This window comes from Musa acuminata, chromosome BXJ1-9 (assembly GCF_036884655.1).
Source record: "Musa acuminata AAA Group cultivar baxijiao chromosome BXJ1-9, Cavendish_Baxijiao_AAA, whole genome shotgun sequence".
Lineage (NCBI taxonomy): Eukaryota > Viridiplantae > Streptophyta > Magnoliopsida > Zingiberales > Musaceae > Musa > Musa acuminata.
Window position 1 is genome coordinate 14511309 of NC_088335.1, and position 21434 is coordinate 14532742.

At 38.3% G+C, this 21434-nt stretch overlaps 3 protein-coding genes across 5 annotated transcripts; 2 read left to right on the top strand and 1 right to left on the bottom strand.

Moving 5' to 3' along the window:
* The first annotated feature begins 5158 nt into the window (after positions 1–5158).
* LOC103998441 (enhancer of mRNA-decapping protein 4) lies at positions 5159–15257 on the top strand. Of its 3 annotated transcripts, none has more exons than XM_009419916.3 (12): positions 5159–6099; positions 7651–7700; positions 7786–7942; positions 8129–8347; positions 9262–9390; positions 9675–11294; positions 12962–13309; positions 13387–13506; positions 13855–14025; positions 14150–14311; positions 14463–14606; positions 14790–15257. In XM_009419916.3, exons 1-12 carry the CDS (start codon positions 5314–5316, stop codon positions 15099–15101), a joined length of 4218 nt encoding a protein of 1405 aa, XP_009418191.2. In that variant the 5' UTR covers positions 5159–5313; the 3' UTR covers positions 15102–15257. The 3 variants fall into 3 exon arrangements, with proteins under 3 accessions (XP_009418191.2, XP_009418192.2, XP_009418193.2); XM_009419917.3 differs by having other exon boundaries at positions 14478–14606; XM_009419918.3 differs by having other exon boundaries at positions 14481–14606.
* Positions 15258–15412: 155 nt separating this feature from the next.
* On the top strand, positions 15413–20548 carry LOC135593361 (CRM-domain containing factor CFM9, mitochondrial-like). Its single transcript, XM_065083337.1, has 5 exons — positions 15413–16588; positions 16681–16746; positions 17439–17715; positions 18082–18483; positions 19182–20548. Exons 1-5 carry the CDS (start codon positions 16182–16184, stop codon positions 20115–20117), a joined length of 2088 nt encoding a protein of 695 aa, XP_064939409.1. The 5' UTR covers positions 15413–16181; the 3' UTR covers positions 20118–20548.
* Positions 15421–15804, bottom strand: LOC103998456 (chaperone protein dnaJ 11, chloroplastic-like). Its single transcript, XM_009419938.3, has one exon. It carries the CDS (start codon positions 15802–15804, stop codon positions 15421–15423), a length of 384 nt encoding a protein of 127 aa, XP_009418213.2.
* Positions 20549–21434: the final 886 nt, after the last annotated feature.

The window sequence follows — 21434 nt, forward strand, 5'->3', positions numbered from 1 at the left end:
TTAAATATTTTAGGTCAATAGTTCATGCTCAATAAATAAATGGATTAGTTATCTAATCAGGTAAGATTATGATATAATAATAGTACAACCTCATCAAGTCCTTATAAAATTATAAATTAATTCAAATCTTCTTCCACTTGTGCACAAAGCTCAAGAAAGAATTCAGATTATGTATCTAATTGACATGGGTGATTATCACAAAAGAGTCTATAACCATTTTATGGGCATGATATAAATAAAAACTATTAAGCTCTTGAAAAATTGCAAAGAGTACCAGTGATAATTTATTTATAGATTGGAGATTAACATGGAGAAAGATAAGTAGGAAAAAAAAAAGCAAAGAGAATTAGAGAGTAGAAAATAAGAAATAGAGAAGAGGTAGAGAGGAAGTTGTGTAGTCTCTCTTGGTAAAATACCAGTGAGAATGTGGTTATCAAGCATACACATTACAAGTTCACATTCACCATCACTAGCAAGAGCTTCACGGTTCTCTTGGAGTACTTCAATTTCAATATAAACTAATTATATGACTTCGACAAAAACAGCAAACTTCTTAAATAAAATTTTACGTCAAAACAATTTGATAGTCACCTTTTCCCCTATTACGACAATAAACATTAATGTACAAACATACATACATACTAAGTATTAATGTGAATACATATATACATACATAAACTTCTTAAATAAATAATGTTGAAACAATTTAATAGTCACCTTTTCCCCTGTCAGGACAATAAACATTAATGTGAATAAATACATACCCCAATCAGGACAATAAGCATTAATGTACAAACATACATATATACATACATACTAAGCATTAATGTGAATACATACATACCCCTATTAGGACAATAAGCATTAATGTAAATACATATATATATAGTGTCCAAGTCCCACACATTTTAAACTATAACTAATATGTTAATAGAAGCACAAATAATATATATATATATATATATATATATATATATATATATATATATATATATGTTACCCTCACTTAGTGATATAATTTGTGATGTCTATGCTTCATAAATATGATAGATGATATGCTCATGTTTTTGACTTTTAAGATTGAAGTACATGCTTTCCAAAAATATCATTCTCAGCATTTTACGAAATGTTGGGTGAGCATATATAAGCATTAATATTTACGTTAAGCATGACACAACAAGCCAAAGTCTGCTAACGGACTTGACTATGAGGTTAAGTTATGATAATAAGCATGATACTTTCCAAAAATATCATTCTCAGTGTTCTACAAAATATTGATTAAGCATGCACAAGCATTAATGTTTACATTAAGCATAGCGTAACAAACCAAAGTGTGCTAATGGACTTGACTATGAGGTTAAGTTATGATAATATGCATGCATATAGTGACTAGAAATAGCAGGTGAATTTTAATCGGCCTTAAATGAATCTCAAGGCTTGAATGGGTTTGATCATGATTAACATAAAAAGGTTTAAGTCTTAAACCTCATGTATATAGAAGATAATAATCTATTTAGGCACGGATGGATTAATAAAACATTAAATGGAGATAGAAATAAAAAAGAAATGTTATACTAAAAATGTTTAGAAACATAAGTGAGATTGAATGATGTGTTTAGATCAAAAATATCAACTTTTTCAAATCAAATTAAACTCAATGAAAGTTGCTGCAACATTAGAATTATATTAGTAAAAGAAGAAAAGAGAAGAAAAGAAAAGAAAAACTTTAAATGAGGCCTAATAGGATTGAATCTTAGACCTCAAGGTAACCTCTTAAGTATCTCTATCTTATTTTGACATCATCCTCTTTACCAACTTGATAACCCACAACCATTTCTCTTCTTCTTTAATCATTTTCTTAGCTTTTCTCATGGAGGCTAGGAAACCCCAGCTCTAAGGAAGTTTGAGGTAAGAAAATCCCAATTCTTCCCTTGCTATACCTAGAGTTTCAGATTTTACAAATTTTAGGCTGATCTTTTCAACTGCTTTTGAGTAACCTAGACTTCAAATTTATCTTTGATTTTTGGATATATTTTGTATGAATCTCTTATGATTCTAAGGCCTCTGGTATGACTTTAATTTGAGATTAGTGCATAGAGTTACTACTGTCCCAATCTGAGGTACTCATAATCCCTTGTTTTCTTAGAAGGGATTCTATTCGAGTTGAATTAACCCCCTTAGGAATATGATTAGGCTCTAGCCTTTTGATATGTTTTAAAAGGTTCCCTTAGAGTTCTGTAAGATTTGGAATTGAGTGAATACCACCTTTGTACACCAAGATATGAGGTTTATAAGTTCAGACAGTCCTAACCTAGTTTTAGCATAACAGAATAGGTGTTGGTAGTTAAATTAGGAGGGTAGTTTAACCGCTAAATGATTTTGTTTTAAGCTGAAATTTGGTATGTATTTAGTTTTATATGTTTTTTATAAAATTTTATGATAATTCAAGATCATTTGGTCCACTAAAATAGTGAAGTAAAATTTGTTTGCAGAATTGTGCGATGACTTTATTGATATTAAGTAGTTCATTTGGTTATAGAGTGAATTGTTGAAAAATTGGTGATGGAATTTAGATGAATTTTCAGGTTGAGTATAGTATATTTTATAAGAGATTGTATCAAACTTTTTTTATGAATTATTATTATAAATTATTATAAATCAATAATTCAAGATGAAGGATTCTTAATTAAGGCATCTCATGATTATATGCTCCCAATTTGATAGGTATATTGCTCCCTAGAACACTCGATCATTAAGGAATGCGATCTTTCAGTGACATCTTCATTTTTTAGTTCAATAAGGCAAATATAAGTTTAATTCATTGCAAAATAATGGTTGTATAAATTATCATATGCATAATGTATTTTGAAAAGTATGTTTCAAAAAATATGATTGTCATAAGCTAAGTGTGAATATAAGTATTTTGTAAGCATAAAAAATATATGATTACGATAAAAATGTCTTGTATGCATGTATATATGATGACATATGATATGAGAGTGCTCATGTTTTCTATGATGTGTTGTGTGGGAGTGCACGTATATGTTATGATATACAATGCATGTATATGCTATGATATACGATGTGAGAGTGTACGTATGTATCATAACGTGCAATGTGGGAGTGCACATATATATTATGACGTGCAGTGTAAGAGTGTACATATATATTATAATGTGTAGCATGAAAGTGCACGTATATATTATGATGTGTGGTATAAGAGTACACATATATATCATGACATGCAGTATGAAAGTGCACATATATATTATAATGACGTACGGTATGGGAGTGCATGTATATGTTATGATATGGGGGTGTAGAAGTTGATGAATTTTTTATGTTTCCTATATGTGCATATAAGCACTTGAATTATTTCAATGTAGAATCTTACCTCCTTATTGTGTATATACTATGTTGTAGGATTATGCTTGCTAGAGAAGTCATAGGATGAGATATCTACCGTTAAACTTCATATGCCAATGATTTTGAAATGTTGTATACATGACATGATGCATGTTTACCTAAATAAAACTACAAAGGTTGATAGTTACTAAGTGATTAGTCACTATAGATCTTATTTTGCAAGTAAGTATATTAATACCCCACTCAATTGATTAGGTAGGGAAGTAAGCACGTGTAAGTCCATGCTAATGTAGATATGGATGATGACCTGTGGACATTTTGTGTATAAATTTTGAACATGTTATTTTTGTACTATTCTTTTAGTCAAAGGTTATAATTATGTACAAGTGTCAAAAATACTGTATACAGGAAAATCCCTATAATAAAATTGTCTATTTTTCGCTGCACCCCTATTGATAGCAGCAAAGAAAATTGAAATATGATATCCTACTTTACTCATACATGTATGGTATAAGTGAAACTAGAAGTAGAGTTTTACAATATATATATATATATATATATATATATATATATATATATATAATCAAATGGAAAAACAGTACAGTAAAAACATTATGTTATATCACCTTCCTTTTTTTTGTTTTTTTAGTTTTGCTTTCCTGATTTTTATATTGGTTAAACATTTAATCCATAAAGCTATTTATGTCCTGGTGAGTTTATATGTGTTATGGTTGCTTCCGATAGCCAAAAAGGCAATGTCACTCATTTTTCCTATGCAAATTAATAAACTAAACAATGAGCCGATGACACTTGTGGATGAAGGTAAATTATTTATCTTAACCTATTTGTCTTTGAGGCTTCAACAATTTAGAAAATTAACATGTCAAATAATGGTTGAATAAGCTAAGGTGGACAGCATCACCATCAGCCCTTCGTTCGTCCATAAACATCACAAAAAAAATTAATTAAGGAGTAATTTTTTCCTCATACAGGATTATTTTCAATCAAGAAATCAAATCCACAAAGTGCAGACTAATTTCTGTGGACCGAAAAAAAAAAAAGAAAAAAAGAAAAACCAACTCTACCTTGCATTCGCCTTTCCCAGGACCTCATCAGGGTACCTCCGACGATACCTGCTACCTCCATAGAAACCTGCAATCTATATTTCACAGTCATGCAACAAAATCTATCTATTCGCATCCGGATTATGCTAAAAGGGCAACAGAAAAATGCAATGATGCTATGACAAACAGAAACAATGACCGTAGTCTCATGATCATTATAGATCGAAACCTTCGAACAGAAACAGACCGAATCAACCCAGACAACGGCAACGAAGGGGTCAGAGCTTACGATAATTCTTGGACGGCGTAGACGACGGGATCCGTCTTGGGGATGACAACTGGAAGCCGCTCGAATAGCACGGCGACGGCAATCTTTTCCGAGACGCTGCTGCTGGCGTCTCCGCCGAAGCTTCCGTCAGCAAGGGAGGAGAACCGCCGGGGTCGGAGGAGGGAGCTTGCGGAGGATCGGAGCATCTCTCCCCCGTCGCGTTCTTGGTTCGACTTAGCGGTCGGGGGTTCCGAAACCCCCTTTAAAACTAGAGAAGAGGAGACCGAGGCATCAGTACCGAGCCCAAATTAACCGACAGGACAAGAACAGACTCGGACTTAGTTATCGATATTGGACCAGCTCGTTTGACATTGGGTCTATTCATTCGCTTGCTGACTCTCTTAGCGGAAACCATTAGAAGAAATAATCTCTCTATCTTAAAAACTTTTTAGGCACCAAAGAGTACAAAAGGTTCATTCCTTTTTGGCCCCTCGTCTTCTCCAATCTCGAGCCTCCTCCCCCGCTGAGATCTCCGTTAACGTACGCCGCTCCCCCCACCTCGGCGTACGATAGACCAAACCCTAGTCTTTCCGTCGCCTTCTTCCGCCAACGTTGATGGCGTCTCCCGCCGGGAGTCCCAACACGTCGGGAAATTACGAGGCGCAGGCGGTCTTCAAGCCCCCCAACGCCGGCCCTAGCCCCGGCTCCAACCCCCGGCCGCCTTTCCATCTTCCTTCCGCCTACCCCGCGCCTCCGTCATCGTACCCCACACCGCCTCTCCCTGGGGCATTCTCCTACCCACCGGCCACCCCGCCGTTCCACCACCACCCCTTCCTCCACTATCCGCAGGAGCCCCTCCACCGTCCCCCCGCCATTTATTCCCCCACCGCCGCCTCTCCCCAGCTCACCAATCCTAATCCCACACCTAACCCTAGTCCTAGCCCCAACTCCAATCCCGGCGCTCGCCTCATGGCCCTCCTGAATCCTCCTGCCCACCTGGAATCCCCCGTTTCGTTGCCGCTCCCTTCCTCCACGCCATCGGACTTCCTGTCCCCTTCCGCAACCGCGACCGCCATTCTCCATCCCGTTCCGTCGGCTCCGCCAGCGGCTCTGGTTCAGCCAACACCGGTGAGGATGCCAAGCAATAAGTTGCCAAGAGGACGGCTTCTTGGTTCCGGAGAAAGGGTGGTCTACGATGTGGATTTGAGACTACCGGGAGAGTTGCAGCCGCCACAGCTCGAGGTAACGCCGATCACCAAATATATCTCGGACCCTGGGCTTGTTTTGGGCCGCCAGATCGCAGTCAACCGGAACTATATATGCTATGGCCTTAAGCTTGGTGCTATCCGGGTGCTCAATATCAACACAGCTCTGAGATCATTGCTCAAGGGGCATTCTCAGGTTCGATATTTAGAAATGGCAGTTAGATTTTTAAGCTTTTCTGTGTTTCATTGACGAATTTCTTTGACCTAAGTGTATGTTCTGTCTTGTTTATTTCTCTATTAAGACAATATGACGGTTGTAGGATTTATGTTTATGTGACTGGAGTGACTTCTTTGGATATTTTGTTCTTTTTCGATGTAGCTTTCACATTGTTGCCTATAGGGCGAATTGTTATTTAGTATTTGTTTAGCCCAGGACTCTCAGCTGTAAATAACTTTGGGATGTTATGTAGCATTTGATGCCGATGATGTTACTCTTAACTACTGGTTGCTTCTTAACAAGCTGATTGAGCTGGGTTTTTGGAGGTACAAAAAGTTGCTGATACCTAAGGAGCTTAATTTGTTAACCATTGCAGATTTCTAACATAAACTAGTTTTGGCTGCCAAGTGGCAAGTCATTTATGCATTGGATCCAAAGTAAATCTTACATTTTGTTTTTCGATCTTAAATAATTTTTACTACCCCCCAGTTAATGAAAGTATGGTGTATAGGCTTTGACCTTCATCTTCGTGGAAGATGGTTACCAAGATGGATGTTGCTGTTGGTTTTATTGTGCTTGATGTTAGTTTATTGATGCTATCTTAGTTACTTGAGGAAAGTACATACTTTTTCTGATTCAATTAACAAATGGAAAAACCACAACTGGATCCCTCAAAGTTCTTCAGATGTTGAGCATGTTATATAAACAAGCAGTTCATTTTGTCAACTTTTGTTCATGACATCAGTAGGTTTGCTCTTCATATGATAATGTTATAGATCACTCTGGAGTTATACTCTGGTTTGATATAATTAAACTTTGTTTTTTTTTGGGGTTTATTGAACTGTAGGTGCTAGTATGCCTCATTATTACTTATGGAACTTAACAAATGGTGTTCTGGTTTTCAATTATTTGTTTGTTGTAGTTAGATATCTGCAGATTCTATTTTGTTAGTGGGAAATTGGAAGAAAGATTATGTTACAATTAACGAAATGAAAACATTTAAATGATTAAGTGCATTGTAGGTTTTGTTTTCTTGGAGATTCGTTTGTTTGGAGTTTTGTTTTTAAGAAAAATGTTAATTGGTAAATTCATGTAGATTGAATGTACCTGATTTTGCCAATAATGATTTTGCCATTCATGACTATAATAATCATACTTTGCTTATGTTCTAATTGTTGTATATTATTCTTTTTTTTTTGCATAATATTTTGAGTTTTGACATGTGCCCATTAATGTAACAACACAATATGGTTTGCAAATATGAATCTTTTTTAATCTACTGATGTTTAAGTACAGATTCTTTGTTATCATTTATTATTCATAGTCAATTTTGACACTTCTCTATTAGGGAGAAACTACTATAGGTTCTCTCTTTATACTTAGTTGTAATTTTACAATAAGCCAAGATGTTCCTTTCTTCCTGAGTTCCTGTGACACTTTTGAAGCACAATCTGAAGCTCTCTTTGTCACAGTCTGTTCTTTTATGTATTTGTTGACATTTTTGTATTAATTAAAGTTGCATTTCTCTAGAGGGTCACTGACATGGCTTTCTTTGCTGAAGATGTGCACTTCTTAGCCAGGTACTTTTGCTACTATTTGATTTTATTGTACGCCTTTTGTTGTTCTTCCTGTTGCTTTGACATCCTACTCGTTTGTTCATTGCAGTGCAAGTATTGATGGGAGAATATTCGTGTGGAAGATCAATGAAGCGCCTGATGAGGAAAACAAGCCGCAGATAACAGGAAAAATCATAATGGCTATTCAGATTGTAGGACAGGGAGAATCACATCATCCACGAATATGTTGGCATTCCCACAAACAAGTAAAGTGACCTTTTATGTATGCATGAACTCCTTTGGCCTAACTGTATTTACAAAGTACATTTCTGGTACCTTTTGATTTATTGATATAAGGATCCATGGTTTGGTACTTCTGATAGTCCTATTATGTTACTTGTTGGTGTTTTCTATGAAGCTCATAGTTCAATTTTCCATTTTACTTTTTGCAGGAAATATTGTTTGTTGGAGTTGGAAATTGGGTCTTGAAAATTGACATAAATAAAGTTGGAAGAGGAAAAGAATTTTTAGCAGAGGAACCTCTCAAATGCCATGTTGAGAAGTTGATTGATGGAGTGCAAATTACTGGTAAACATGATGGAGAAGTGACAGATCTGTCCATATCCCAGTGGATGATCACTCGTTTAGTATCAGCATCAAAAGATGGAACAGTTTGTACTCATGCCTATTTAACTGCTTGATTATTAAAAATTATTCCATTTTTTATGTGGTGAACATGTATTCATTAAGTAAATATTTCATATGGTTGTCTAACCTGCAATGGCTTGTTTTGACACCAAAAAGCAATGCATTATTCTAACTTGTGAGGTATGCATATGCATGTTATAAGAAAAATCAGAAATCTTGTGGTGTCTTTCTTGCAGGAGAGAATCGGCCAGCTAGTGTTGGCAAGGGCCTCTTTCTCATGTCTGTATTCGATGTGCCAACTCTTTCAAATTCTTTTTTATCATTGACAGCATATGTTTAGTAAACACATCAGTGTTCTTGCATCAGTGGTTGCTCTTGCTCTACTAAGATGCTGATGTCCAGCTGTTTTTAGTTCTTTGATATTGATAATCCAGTGTACATGTTATGAAACATTTTCCTCGGGAAATCATTTGATATTTTCTCCATTTTAATGCTATATACTTGGTGAATTGAATAGAATTTCACTGCCTGTATAGAGCAAAGTATTTCTATGAAACCCGAGTATCCTCAAACTTCACCCAGATGGATGCTGTCTTTTTCTGACAGGAAGATGTAAAAAGGAAAACATATTGCCTTTCATTCTGATGTATAAAAAACACAAGAAATTCTACTCTTATTTATTAACATTTTCCTTTAATTGCCTTGTTGTCAAATGTTATTATTTTATGATGACAGACACATATTACTGGACTTAAAGCCAACTTAAAACTTTTGTTTCTTTTTGAATTCTTCTGTGTAGAGAAGTATGAGGTGTTTATTTGTTTATGAAGCATTAATATTTATGTTAATATATCATTTAATACTTATGGTGTTCTAGAATCTTGTTTTTATTTATGGTATATTTGTTTGATGATTTGGTTATCTGATTCTGCTACAGGTTATGATCTGGGATGATCGTAAAGTAGTGCCCCTTGCCATGTTCAAGCCACATGATGGTCATCCTGTTAACTCAGTGGCATTCATGACATCACCTCATTGCCCTGATCACATCAATCTCATTACAGCAGTATGCATGCTTTAACCTTCTTTTAAGTTGCATTTTGCCACAGATTTTCTTTTGCATGAATATTTTTTTATTTCTCAGATGTTATCCTTTATGCCAAATTCATATGATGTGCTTCTGAATGTATTGATGATGATCCTAATTTTAGTTTATTGGCTTTTAATGCATTTCAATGTCATGAGTAATGTCTTATTCTTTATTCCACCCTCCTTTCATTAATAACATCCTTTCTTCTTTGATGCCTTCCTTTATTATGACATTTTGAACTGTATAATGTTATGTTGCAGGGGCCTTTGAGCCGAGAAGTGAAAATTTGGGCTTCTGCTGGTGAAGAAGGTTGGCTATTGCCGACCGATTCTGAATCATGGCGGTGCACTCAGACCTTGGACTTGAGAAGTTCCTTAGAATCTCGTACTGAAGAGGCATTTTTCAATCAAATAGTAGTTTTGCCTCAACCAAGCCTTATTGTTATTGCCAATGCAAAGAAGAATGCTATTTATGCAGTGCATGTTGACTATGGTCCATATCCTTCTTCTACACGCATGGATTATATAGCAGACTTTACCGTTGCAATGCCAATTTTGAGTCTTACTGGAACACATGATTGCCTTCCTGATGGAGAACAGGTGGTCCAAGTCTACTGTGTCCAGACACAGGCTATACAGCAGTATGCTCTGGATTTAATTCAATGTCTACCACCACCAACTGCTAGTGCTGGGTTGGAAAGGGATCATTTATCTCATGTTGTTGAGACACGTGGTATCGAAGGACTCGCTGTTCCAGAACCATCCTGTGGACTTTCTGTCAATGATTTTTCTACAGAAAATACTTCACCAAAAACCCATCTTACCAATAGCAGCATTGACAGGGCACCTGCAGCTTCACAAGCTGTAACAAAAGTTTCTACTGTAGGCACCAGTACCCTTGAGTTGTCTGAATCAAGTTTTGAAGTTCAGCCCAGTGCTCCTCCAGCTCCGAGTGTAGATGTTGATGCATTGCATGTTACACCAGTTCCTCCAGCTCTGAGTGCAGATTTTGCAGGAACTTTACCTGACCTGAAGAGCTCTGAAAAATCTGAGGACGCACCATCAATTGGTGGTTGTGAAATGGATCAGTCAATTTCAGAGTATTCAGTTGACAGGAGAGTGGATTCTTTCATTGAAAGTGCACTTGATGTTCCTATGACAGAAGGAAGCACACTGAAGGATGAATCTAAAGCTGGACAGAATGATCTCTCCATGTTATCTAATCCTCGTTTGATGTTTAAGCTTGGTGGCAACTCAACTCACCTGGTAACCCCCGCAGAAATTTTGTCAGGTGCTATGTCTTCTTCAGAAAGCAGCCATGCCAATAAAAGATCCATCAAGGAAGTGAAGGCTCAAGATATGACCACTTGTGATGACATAGAATGTGCTGAACTGGAAGTAAAAGTAGTGGGTGAGGATAAACCAGGTCTGCAGGAATTTGATTCGCAGAAAGTGCCTGAAGATTTTGCTGCTGAGGATAAGGAAATCTCCCCCCAGACTTCAATAGCTGACTTAAGGATGGAAAATGAGTGCTCTACTGTAAAAGGAACTCTGGAAGAAACTCGCCCAGGTGAGGACAATGCAATTTCCCAGTCAAAGAAACATCTACCAAGCACTTTTGAGGCAAAAATTCGAGATGGCATGAAAAATACAACAGAAGAGGTGACAGGATCTGCTGTAATGGCAGCATCTCAATCTCCTTTAGCTGCCAGTGGGAAGAAACAAATAGAAAAGACTTCCCAAAGATTCAGCCCTTCATCACCTTCATCAAGCCCTTTTAATTCTACCGAATCTTTTAACGAACCAGGGAGCAGTACAGGTGCTCCTCCAGCTGATGCTGCTTTTTCTGAAATTCCTGCTCTGCAGGAAACTGTGAACCAGGTGAAAGTTTTATTTCATTTTTTAAGATGTTTCTTCTCATTTAAATGTGTCTGATACTGTTTGTTTGGAGATTTTTCTCGATAGGGATTGATGTGCTGGTCTGCGTTTGTATTTCCTGTTCTGGCATTAATTGGCTGATATTTATGTGTTATATCAAAATTGTTTAGATGAGTCCAGAAACGAAGCAGATTGGCAATGGCCAATTTGAGCATATTTGCTTCTTCGGCTTGATGGATCAAGGTCAAGGAATGGCCGCATTGTACAAAATTGGCTTACTTCAGATTGGTCAATTCCTAGTAGTATCTTTATCTGATTCTGGCTGTTGAGGATGTGCTTGAGTATGTGGTCTTCATGGCCTCAACAATGCCTCCACTGAACTGTGCCCGACCAAATTCTCACCAACTGATTGACTGGAACTGTATGCTGTCGAGAAGTAGATTGGACAAGTATACTATATTTGATTTATATTTTAAATTTTTTAATTACTGTTCAGTCAAAATGCATGTCCAGCAATTTGGGCTTGCTGATCCAACCCGGTCCTCTCCATTTTCCATTCTGAAATTCCGAAGCATTGAATCAGTCCCTGAAATTGACCTGATCGTTTGAATATTTTATTATCCTTGCCGATATGTATTATCAGCTGAGTACTGAGTGTATAGTAGCCAGTGCCACCATGATACTTGGGGCATCAATCTTGAGATCTTCCCCTCCCTCCCTCTACATTGAGAACTTAGGTTCTTGTGTGCTAAAACTGTCATTTGTATGTAGAGCACAACCAGTAAATTATTCTTTGCTTTCATTTTAAGGGTTATTGACGGTTCCATATTAGTTTTTAACATCTGCTATCTCATAAGCTATTGGTCTATGCACTCCATTTGTTGGATAATGTGTTTTGTGTTTTGTGTTTGTGACACACAAGTCGATCGCCATTTAGCAGTTTACTGTTTTAATTCATTGAGGAGTGCTTCCACAGAACACATGTTTAAGAATTTAATACTTTGTTTATGATGCTATAAGAAGTTGCAATCTTCATACTTCAGTAAAAATATGCGTAAGGGTTTTATTTGTTGGAATTTGTTGTTTTTCTTAGTTTAATGTTACTGAAAAATATGTAGGAGTTATATGTGATACTGCCAATAGAGTTCATATTTTTACTGGAAGGTTGTGATAATGAAGAATTAAGTACAGAGGCATGAATTCCTGAAGAGGACATAGTACATGGATATACTTGTTAACAGTACTTCAATATATCTTCTTCTCTATTAAGTTTGGTTGATTGTTGAAGGTGACTGAGAGTTGGTATCATAATATAATTTAGCGGCATGGTGCCATGCACTTGACTTTGTAGTTCTAAGCGGCCAATTCTAGAAGCAACTCTTTTTGTAGGCTTGTAGCCTATGTATCCATGTTCTAGGTCTAGGCTTACTCTAAAAAACTGAACTGATACCCTATGCATATTCCTACTGTCGAACTTATTAATACTATTAAAGTTTCTCTTCCAACTGATATCTAACAATCAGATTTTTGCTTGCTAAAACCTAAGAAAGAATGCCATTTTCTATTATTGGACAAACTTAGAGAGACTGTTTTTGCTGTTTGCATTTTTCACTTCCACACCTTTTGCATTTATCGTGTAGTCGTCAACTTAATTGATGGGTTCTTTGCAGATTATAAGTATGCAAAAGGAAATGCAAAAGCAGATGAGTCTAATGGTGTCTGCATCAGTAGCAAAGGAAGGCAAGAGGGTGGAGACCACATTAAGTCGGAGCATGGAGAAGATCATCAAGGCCAATTTAGAGGCTGTGTGGGCCCGTATCCAAGAAGAAAATGCCAAATATGAGAAGTTTGAGAAGGACCGTGTCCAGCAGATGACAAATCTAATAACCAACCATGTGAACAAGGACTTGCCAACCATTTTAGAGAAGGCAGCGAAGAAAGAACTTTCTGTAATAGGGTCAACTGTTGCGCGTGCAATTACACCTATTATTTCTTCAGCTATTGCCGAGTCATTTCAGGTTTTTGTTTGACTTTGTGGTTATCATTTTGGCTAAAATCTGTTACCTTTATCTAACATGTCATGTTCTCATCTCAGAAGGGTGTTGGTGATAAGTCAGTGAACCAGTTGGAGAAGTCCATCAGTTCTAAACTTGAAGCTACAGTTGCAAGACAAATCCAAACGCAGTTCCAAACTTCTGGGAAGCAAGTTCTTGAGGTATGAAAGATTGCCAATAAAGCTTTTCCTATGGTTGACCTCTTAATGCTGCATCAAATTAGTAATCTTTCTGATGAAAAACATTGTTTCATTCTTTTCATATAGATAGGCTCTTATCTAACCTACCCGCAAGCTGTAGGTACTCTCAGTGTTGCTGTTTAAGAAATATGTGGTCCTCATATGTTGATGTTAAGACAACACAAATAATAGGTTACTGATAGGATACATGTTGTTTGTTATTTAATTTGGTACTGATCTTTTTTGTTCTTTCTGAATACTTGGTGCCAACCTTATCTGTCTGCAGAATCCTGTTTGTTCTTACGACTTGTGTCTCTTACCTGAATGCAGGATGCCTTGAGGTCTTGTTTGGAATCATCAGTGGTTCCGGCATTTGAGCACTCTTGTAAAACAATGTCTGAGCAAGTGGGAAATGTATTCAAGAAGGGAATGAGTGAACACACTGCTGCTGCTCTGCAGCAGCTTGAGGTGGCAAATAGTTCATTAGCACTTACTTTGAGGGTAAGTGCTTTACAATCTTTGGCTTCATTGTTATGATCTGATGCATCCTTTGCTATGGTGTGATATTCATTATCTGCAATGTAAATCATTTTCTTTGCAGTAAATTGTTTATTCCTATATGCAGGACGCAATCAATTCTGCTTCATCAATTACCCAAAATCTCACCACTGAATTAATTGATGGTCAGCGCAAGCTTTTGGGGCTTTTTGCTGCAGGAAACACAAAGGCATTAGATCCTCTTGCTGTGCAGCAAGCAAATGGCCCTTCGGTTGGCCTTCCTGAGATGGTAAAACATCAATTCCAGGTTCCATTTAGTAATTCTTACATTGAGACTTATATTTGTGTTGTAAATCATCCTCCTCTGTAGTTGTACTTAGATCGCTGTGTTTCTTGGAAGTCTGCTTGACTCAAAGATACTTGAAATTGACCCACATCAGGCCTTATCTGTCCAGCAGGTGGGGGTACCACTAGATCCAACAAAGGAGCTGTCGAGATTGATATCCGAGCGGAAGTACGAGGAGGCATTCACGATGGCACTTCAAAGAAGTGATGTGTCGATCGTATCTTGGCTATGCACACAGGTACTGGCCTTATACAAAACTCAATTATGGAGATGGTTCAATTTGGACCTTGTTTTTTTTTTCTTCTGCCTCAGCATTTCTTATCGATCGAAATTTCTCATTTCTCTAATGTTGTTATTTTCTGTCTCAACTATCCCCGCTTCTTATCCTCTTTTCTTTGCTCATGCTCGCGTTATCTTGTAGGTTGATTTGCGGGTGATTTGTTCCACGGGGCAGCCGCTCCCTTTGAGTCAAGGAGTCCTTTTAGCACTTGTGCAGCAACTAGCATGTGATATCGGTCATGAGACATCGAGAAAAGTCAGCTGGATGACAGACGTTGCCGTTGCAATCAACCCGGCTGACCCGATGATCGCGCAGCATGTAAGGCCAATATTTGAGCAAGTCTACAACATGTTGGGCCACCAAATGGCATTTCCAACATCCAGTGCCTCTGAAGCAGCCAGCGTCCGTCTGTTGATGCATGTTATAAATTCTGTACTCACGACCTGTAAGTGATCTCTTTCTTTGACCCACCATCATCTGTTCATCTGTTAGGGTCATGTACAGAAGATAAAAGAAGAGAGAGATGCTTGACGATATTGGCCCATGGAAGGGCCATGTACTGTGTAGATTATAAATGGTCCAGCCATTCATTGTGTTTCTTCTGCTTCATTTTTAGGTTCCTAATGCACAATTATAATCCCAGAAGATGTGTGACTTCGAGTCGGTTCTTTTGGTGGTTTTGTTATGATGACGAAATCAGCCGTCATCAGTACCGTTTATCCTAGTTTTTATTGAAGAGCAACAAGGTGTCGACTCCTCGATGCAACAGCGGTTACCAACACTGGTCCGTCTCCCACCTCCCTGAGAGGCCGCACGCCCCCTGGCGCCACCTCCCGATCGATAAGTCGTACCGCGCCCTCGCCGCCGGGTCCGACAGCGCCTCGTACGCGCGGCGGATCTCCACGAAGTCGTCCCCTCCCCGGCCCGCAGTCACGTCCGGGTGGAATCGCTTCGCCATGGACCGGTACGCCGCCTTGATCTCCCCCGCCGTCGCCGTCTCTCGGACCCTCAGCACCTGGTACAGGCTCCTCGCCCTCCTCTCCGCCGTCTCCGGCGTCCCTTCCGCCGCCGCCAAAGCCACTACCGACCTAGGCCGGACGGAGATGCAGACAGGAGGGGGGAGTACAGCGAAGTTTAGGCCTCCAGACATTGCCATATTTGCGGCTCTTCTTCCTTGGCGACGAGGCGATGGGGGTAGAGTCGGCGTGGGGCTTCAATAGGAACAAATGGGCCTCGCTCCTCTCTCTCTCTCTCTTGGGGTCTAATTATAAGAGTGAGTTTACAGGTGGAAGAAAAAGGCATAAAGCGATTCAAATAATCATGCACAGGAATTACTCGTAATTATATCAGATTGATGTAAGATGTGCCATTTGGAGTCGGCAAGACGGCCTCCTCCTCGACAGAATTATTCCATTCTATATTTCGTGACGTGACTCCATAATAAAGAAATGGAGTAGATTTTTCCTGATGCGAATTAAGTTCACCATCTGAAGGCGGTGCGAAGGATTAGACAAATCCATATGAGCCGGTCAAATGACGACGATCGGGTCCGAGTCAGGTCAATTTGGTAACGACTTAAGGTCTGGTCAGGGTCAGGTTAATTTGGCCTCGCTGCCCGTGCGTCGCTCTCCTCGGGGTTTAGGGGAGGGTTTCGCAGCCCTCGACCAAATAAGTCGAGCCAAGAACGAGACGGCGGCGATGCAGCGTTCCGCCGCTCCGCTCCTCAGCCGCTTCCTCCTCCGATCCCGGCGGTTCTCCTCGTCGACTGACGGCAGTATCGGTGCCAGCGTCAGCGGCAGCGTCTCGCTAAAGAATGCCGCCGCTGCCGTGCTCTTCGATCATCTTCCAGTTGCTATTCCCGATACCGATCCCGTCGTCTACCGTTTCCAAGAATTCTCGGAATCCCTGAACCCCTCGTTGCCTTCGGCTGATTCGACTCTGTCCGTCACTGTCAGAAATATTTGATCTCTTGTGAGAATGCCCTTTTTAGCGTAGATGAAACGTGTTGGATGATTGGGGAATATATTTGCAGGTCTCGATGGAGGCATCAGTATTGTCGGAGGCACCGTGATGAAATCTCGGGAAAGGCGGATTCAAGGTAGATTCCTTTTTTTTTGTGTTGCAGAATTTAGTCAACACTTCGTCCTTTTGATTTCTTGGTCGACAAGTTATAGTAATTGCCAATCTCCTCATACTTCTCTTGTTATGGATGAACAAACAAAGAGCTGACACTGATTGTTCTTGGCTTATGAAACTGTTGTTCGACATGTTAATATCTTTAATTGTCGCACATTAAATACTTAAGAGACTCTAGCAAACTTGTTGTACCGGTTTCCTAGGAGAAAAATGAGGGGGTAGAATACACCTGGAGTATTATCTGATATTTGTCTTTTTGACTAGTATTATCTTTTGATTTTTTTCTGTTTTTTGTGCTGATTGTTGATCATGATCCATTTTTAACATCTGGCATCACATAGCCTTGTGTGATGTATGGCTATGTTTTCTTTTTTTTTTTTCTTTTTTCATGCTTAATTGCCCAAAGAAAAATCTTTCTGTGTGTAAATTTGCAATAAAGAGACCCCAATGGGTTTTGTTGAATAATGTTGATCTTCAACATGTGAGCTCATAGAAAGCTTATATTACCACTGCTTAAAGAGTGTTTCTCTCCTAGAAAAGAGGTGGATAAGTACCTTTATATCATGATTTCAAAGTAGTCTGTCTTATATGGAAATACAGTTTCTAATAATCCTTTTTTTTTCTCTCTGTTGTCTGTTTTTGTATCTTTGGCAGGAATTACCTGTTTGGAGATATATATTTGAAAACATGGTCGAATAATGAATTTCGATTAATGTCCATGAGAAAATTGAACTCCACTTCCATCTCCCACTTCATTTCAACTTGTGCGTGCCGGTTTATGTCAACAACAAAAGGAAGGAGTATGCGGAGCAAGGTGGAGAAGAGAATGCGGAGAGAAACAGGGAAAACTCTAAGGGAGATCAGACGTGCAAAAAAAATTAGAAAGAAATTAATGACAGAAGAGGAGCGGATAATATACAACTTACGTAGAGTAAGCATTATGGAAACTTTTTTTTTTTTTTTGCTTTCCTTCTCCACTAACTAGTGGTCTTTATTTTGGTTTATTTTTTCTAAAATATTATTGTGTTGTATATGGCTATGTCAATCTCCTACTTGGTAAGTATTGATTATACTTTTGATGGGTTTTATTCTAAATTGGAATGTACTTTTATTGTACTAAGCGATTTAAAAACATGTTGTTTACATTTGAATGCTCCACTTATTTTGTTGAAAGACCCATGTAGATATTATAACTGCCTCTTCTGTGGGTGGTGCTTTCGTTTACATGATCAGTGTATTATGCTTAACGTTATGTTTGTGGCCAGTTGACTGACAATATCTGTAAGTTTTTGTCTAGGCCAAGAAAAAGGTGGCTTTGCTTCTACAGAAACTCAAGAAATATGAATTGCCAGAGCTACCAACCCCTCGCCATGATCCTGAGGTTCTTACACCAGAACAGCTCCAGGCTTATAAGAAGATTGGCTTTAGAAATAGGAACTATGTACCTGTTGGAGTTCGTGGAGTATTTGGAGGTGTGGTTCAAAACATGCATCTCCACTGGAAGTTCCATGAGACCGTACAAGTTTGCTGTGACAACTTTCCCAAGGAAAAAATTAAAGAAATGGCAACCATGCTTGCAAGATTAAGTGGTGGCATCGTGGTTAATATACACAATGTCAAAACTATTATCATGTTTCGTGGAAGGAATTACCGACAACCAAAGAATCTGATACCAGTCAACACCCTGACCAAAAGGAAGGTTCGTTTTATTTCCAACACATTAGTTATATATGCTGCAATTGCTCCTATTTTGATAATACATCATTTTTCTCCTTTTTAGAGATCACTGGTCGATGGAAATGTGTGGATTTGAAGCAGTTATATTTTAATTCAAAAATTGATATGGATTATCTGATATGTTGCAGTAACCAATTAAGAACTCATCTCTCATGCTTGAAGTGGAAAGGGCATAATGGAGATAACATGCAAGAACAGATTTAACAAAAAACCACTGTCTTGGTTGTGTTTGCATCTGTAGATACTTCCGATTTTTTTTTGCCACCCACCATTCTCTTTATTGCATGATGTTCCACTGCCTCTCGTAACTCTCTTTGCTTATATTAGTTTGTATTTATCAGAATCCTTCCTAAGTATTGCAGTTGTGTTGGTCGCTGGATGTAGTTGATCCATCTTTTATGCTTATGGACTACTACTCAATTGTATCTCTGCTTTTGTTCCTCTGCATGTATTTTGATTACTCACTAGATCAGTCACGATAACAAAGTCTCTTATTGAGTGTCTTAAAGGCTTAACATCGATTAGGATAAAGTGTGGATTGGCAATGCAGCTTGATTTTCTTCAAGTGATTTAATATGTACAATTTACAATGAACTTTACTGTAGTATCTACCTTTGACATCAATATTTGCCTATTCTTGTCCTGGTTATTTTATGTCAGGCCTTATTCAAAGCAAGATTTGAGCAAGCTCTCGAATCTCAAAAGTTGAACATAAAGAAAATTGAGCAGCAGCTTCGCCGAAAGGGTGTCAATCCGGAGGATCCAATCTCTATGGCTAGCATTCAGAGAGTTGCTGCTACCTTTTTCAGGGCTATCGATGAGAAACAAGGAACTCCATATGTATTTCGTGGGAACAGGCCATCCCCATCTGAGATTGATGATCCTCAAGATGAGCCTGCCGATGTACCTTCTGAAGACAGTGACCAGGAGGAGCTTGACCGCTTTATTCAAGAAATAGAGGATGCAGCAGACAAGGAGTGGGCAGAGGAGGAAGCAGCAGAGAAAGAGGAATCATCCAGAATAAGGTACTGGAGTCAAGATGGCATGGGTATGCCAAGCAGGGCATCGGACTGGAGTAGCAGAAGTTCAGAAGAGAATAGGGGCCACGGAAGAGGTTCAAGTGGTGCTTCTGGTGGACTAAGGACTACAGAGACACGAAAGTGGAATAGTGATCCTGAGATATCTGGGGATTCAGAAGGCGACGAGTGGGAATATGATGATGAAGTGGATGATGCTGTAGCTGATATTCAAAGTGATGAGAATAGTGAAGATGAGACTCTTGAAAGACTACCAAACCGAAGACAGAGGAACAACAGAGTTGGGCAGGAGGAAGCTTTCAGAACAAGAGGCAATGAACGAAACAAATGGATAGAAAATGAAGATACCAGGCCATCAAATGATATGCATGAAGATTCGGAGGATGGGATTTGGGAATCAGAAGATGAGGATACACATGATTTGTTGGAAACAAAAGGCACTGCTTACGATTATCTCAGCAGCAGCAGCAACGATGACTCCGACAGTAATAGTGGAAATGGCAGGAGGATGGGCGAACTTAAGAAGAAAGAGATTGATGAAAGTTGGGACAGTGATTAATGAATATTGTTTGAACTGAACAGAATTAGACTAAAAGGAAAACAGAAACCAAAAACATGGCAGATAGACTAGAAGCTGAGCTCGGTCCTGATTTTTTTATCGGATAAATTGGGGAGGTCTTTTACAGGATTTTGAGGTAACGCAAATCCTAATTGAACTTAATGCCTCTTGGTCAGTTACATTATAATACATTAGCGGATGGGGTTGGAACTTTGCCTGGCATGTGGATCCACAGAACTCGCAATATTTGTTATTTCTGCTTTTGATGAGGTTATGTATGGAGTGAACTGAAATGTATCGCAATTTAAAGACTGGATCAACACTTGATTTAGTTTGGATCATTTTAAACTCAAGCTGTAGTATAAAAAAAATGGTATCTTATCCTGTATTATTTCCTTTTTTTTCAATGGATGATGGATAAAATCTGGCTAGGGAGCAGGATGACATTTTTTTTTTCCTTTATATTATCAGCAGGAGTTGGTTGTCTTGTGATGCATATTGTGAAAAACGAAGGGAAACATTAAGCTATATATGTCATGGTCGGAAAACATGTTCATGATGATATCCAATAAGTCTCCCATTTGTTCATGATATCCAATAAGGATCCCATTTGATATTGACAATGACTTGTGATGCATATTGGCATTCAAATGAGTCCCTTTTGAATTATTATTTTTCGGAGCCTGGCCCATGTGGTTTTCGATTGGCTTATGGTGTGCGATGCAAGTGATATCTGTTATTTTGATGCCACTGTGACAAACTAATTATGGTAGGCCATCTTATTATCTTATTCGGTTGGTTCATTTTATATATCTATTCTGTGGACCTTTTTATGCATTTTGAAATTAGAATTGAGGTTTGCAAAACTTTGAAATCTTAATCAAGATTGCGATTGATTACGATAAACAAATATAATTTTTAAATTCAATATATATATATATATATATATATATATATATATATATATTGTTACTGTTATAAAAAATTAAGAATATTTTAGATATGTATATATGTATATGTATATATTAATGGAGAGACATGTTAGGCATTGATATATGTATGCTGTATCAAAAACTTGTAATGGTAAATATGGTTTAGAAGAATAGAAATATAGATAGCTTGCTTACGTGTACATTTAAATTTTAAGGGATAAATACCAAAAAAAATATACTAATTTGGAGGAGGTTATGTATGCAATGTTTTCAGAATGGCCTCTCAGATTTGGTCGCTCCAAAGTTGTATTGTCTTCCTTCAACTTCGGCATATACTCGTCCACGAGCAGTCTTACGTTTGATCGTGGCCAGCTCTGTATCCCCG

What these genes read in the sequence shown, in the direction of transcription:
- LOC103998456 (XM_009419938.3), bottom strand. Translation starts at nt 15,804, where the DNA reads ATGGCAATGTCTGGAGGCCTAAACTTCGCTGTACTCCCCCCTCCTGTC.
- LOC135593361 (XM_065083337.1), top strand. Translation starts at nt 16,182, where the DNA reads ATGACGACGATCGGGTCCGAGTCAGGTCAATTTGGTAACGACTTAAGG. An exon ending in CCTTCGGCTGATTCGACTCT is followed by an intron (nt 16,589 to 16,680) that starts GTCCGTCACTGT and finishes ATATATTTGCAG; the next exon opens with GTCTCGATGGAGGCATCAGT. An exon ending in ACACCCTGACCAAAAGGAAG is followed by an intron (nt 18,484 to 19,181) that starts GTTCGTTTTATT and finishes ATTTTATGTCAG; the next exon opens with GCCTTATTCAAAGCAAGATT.
- LOC103998441 (XM_009419916.3), top strand. Translation starts at nt 5,314, where the DNA reads ATGGCGTCTCCCGCCGGGAGTCCCAACACGTCGGGAAATTACGAGGCG. An exon ending in GATGTGCACTTCTTAGCCAG is followed by an intron (nt 7,701 to 7,785) that starts GTACTTTTGCTA and finishes TGTTCATTGCAG; the next exon opens with TGCAAGTATTGATGGGAGAA. An exon ending in CAGCATCAAAAGATGGAACA is followed by an intron (nt 8,348 to 9,261) that starts GTTTGTACTCAT and finishes ATTCTGCTACAG; the next exon opens with GTTATGATCTGGGATGATCG.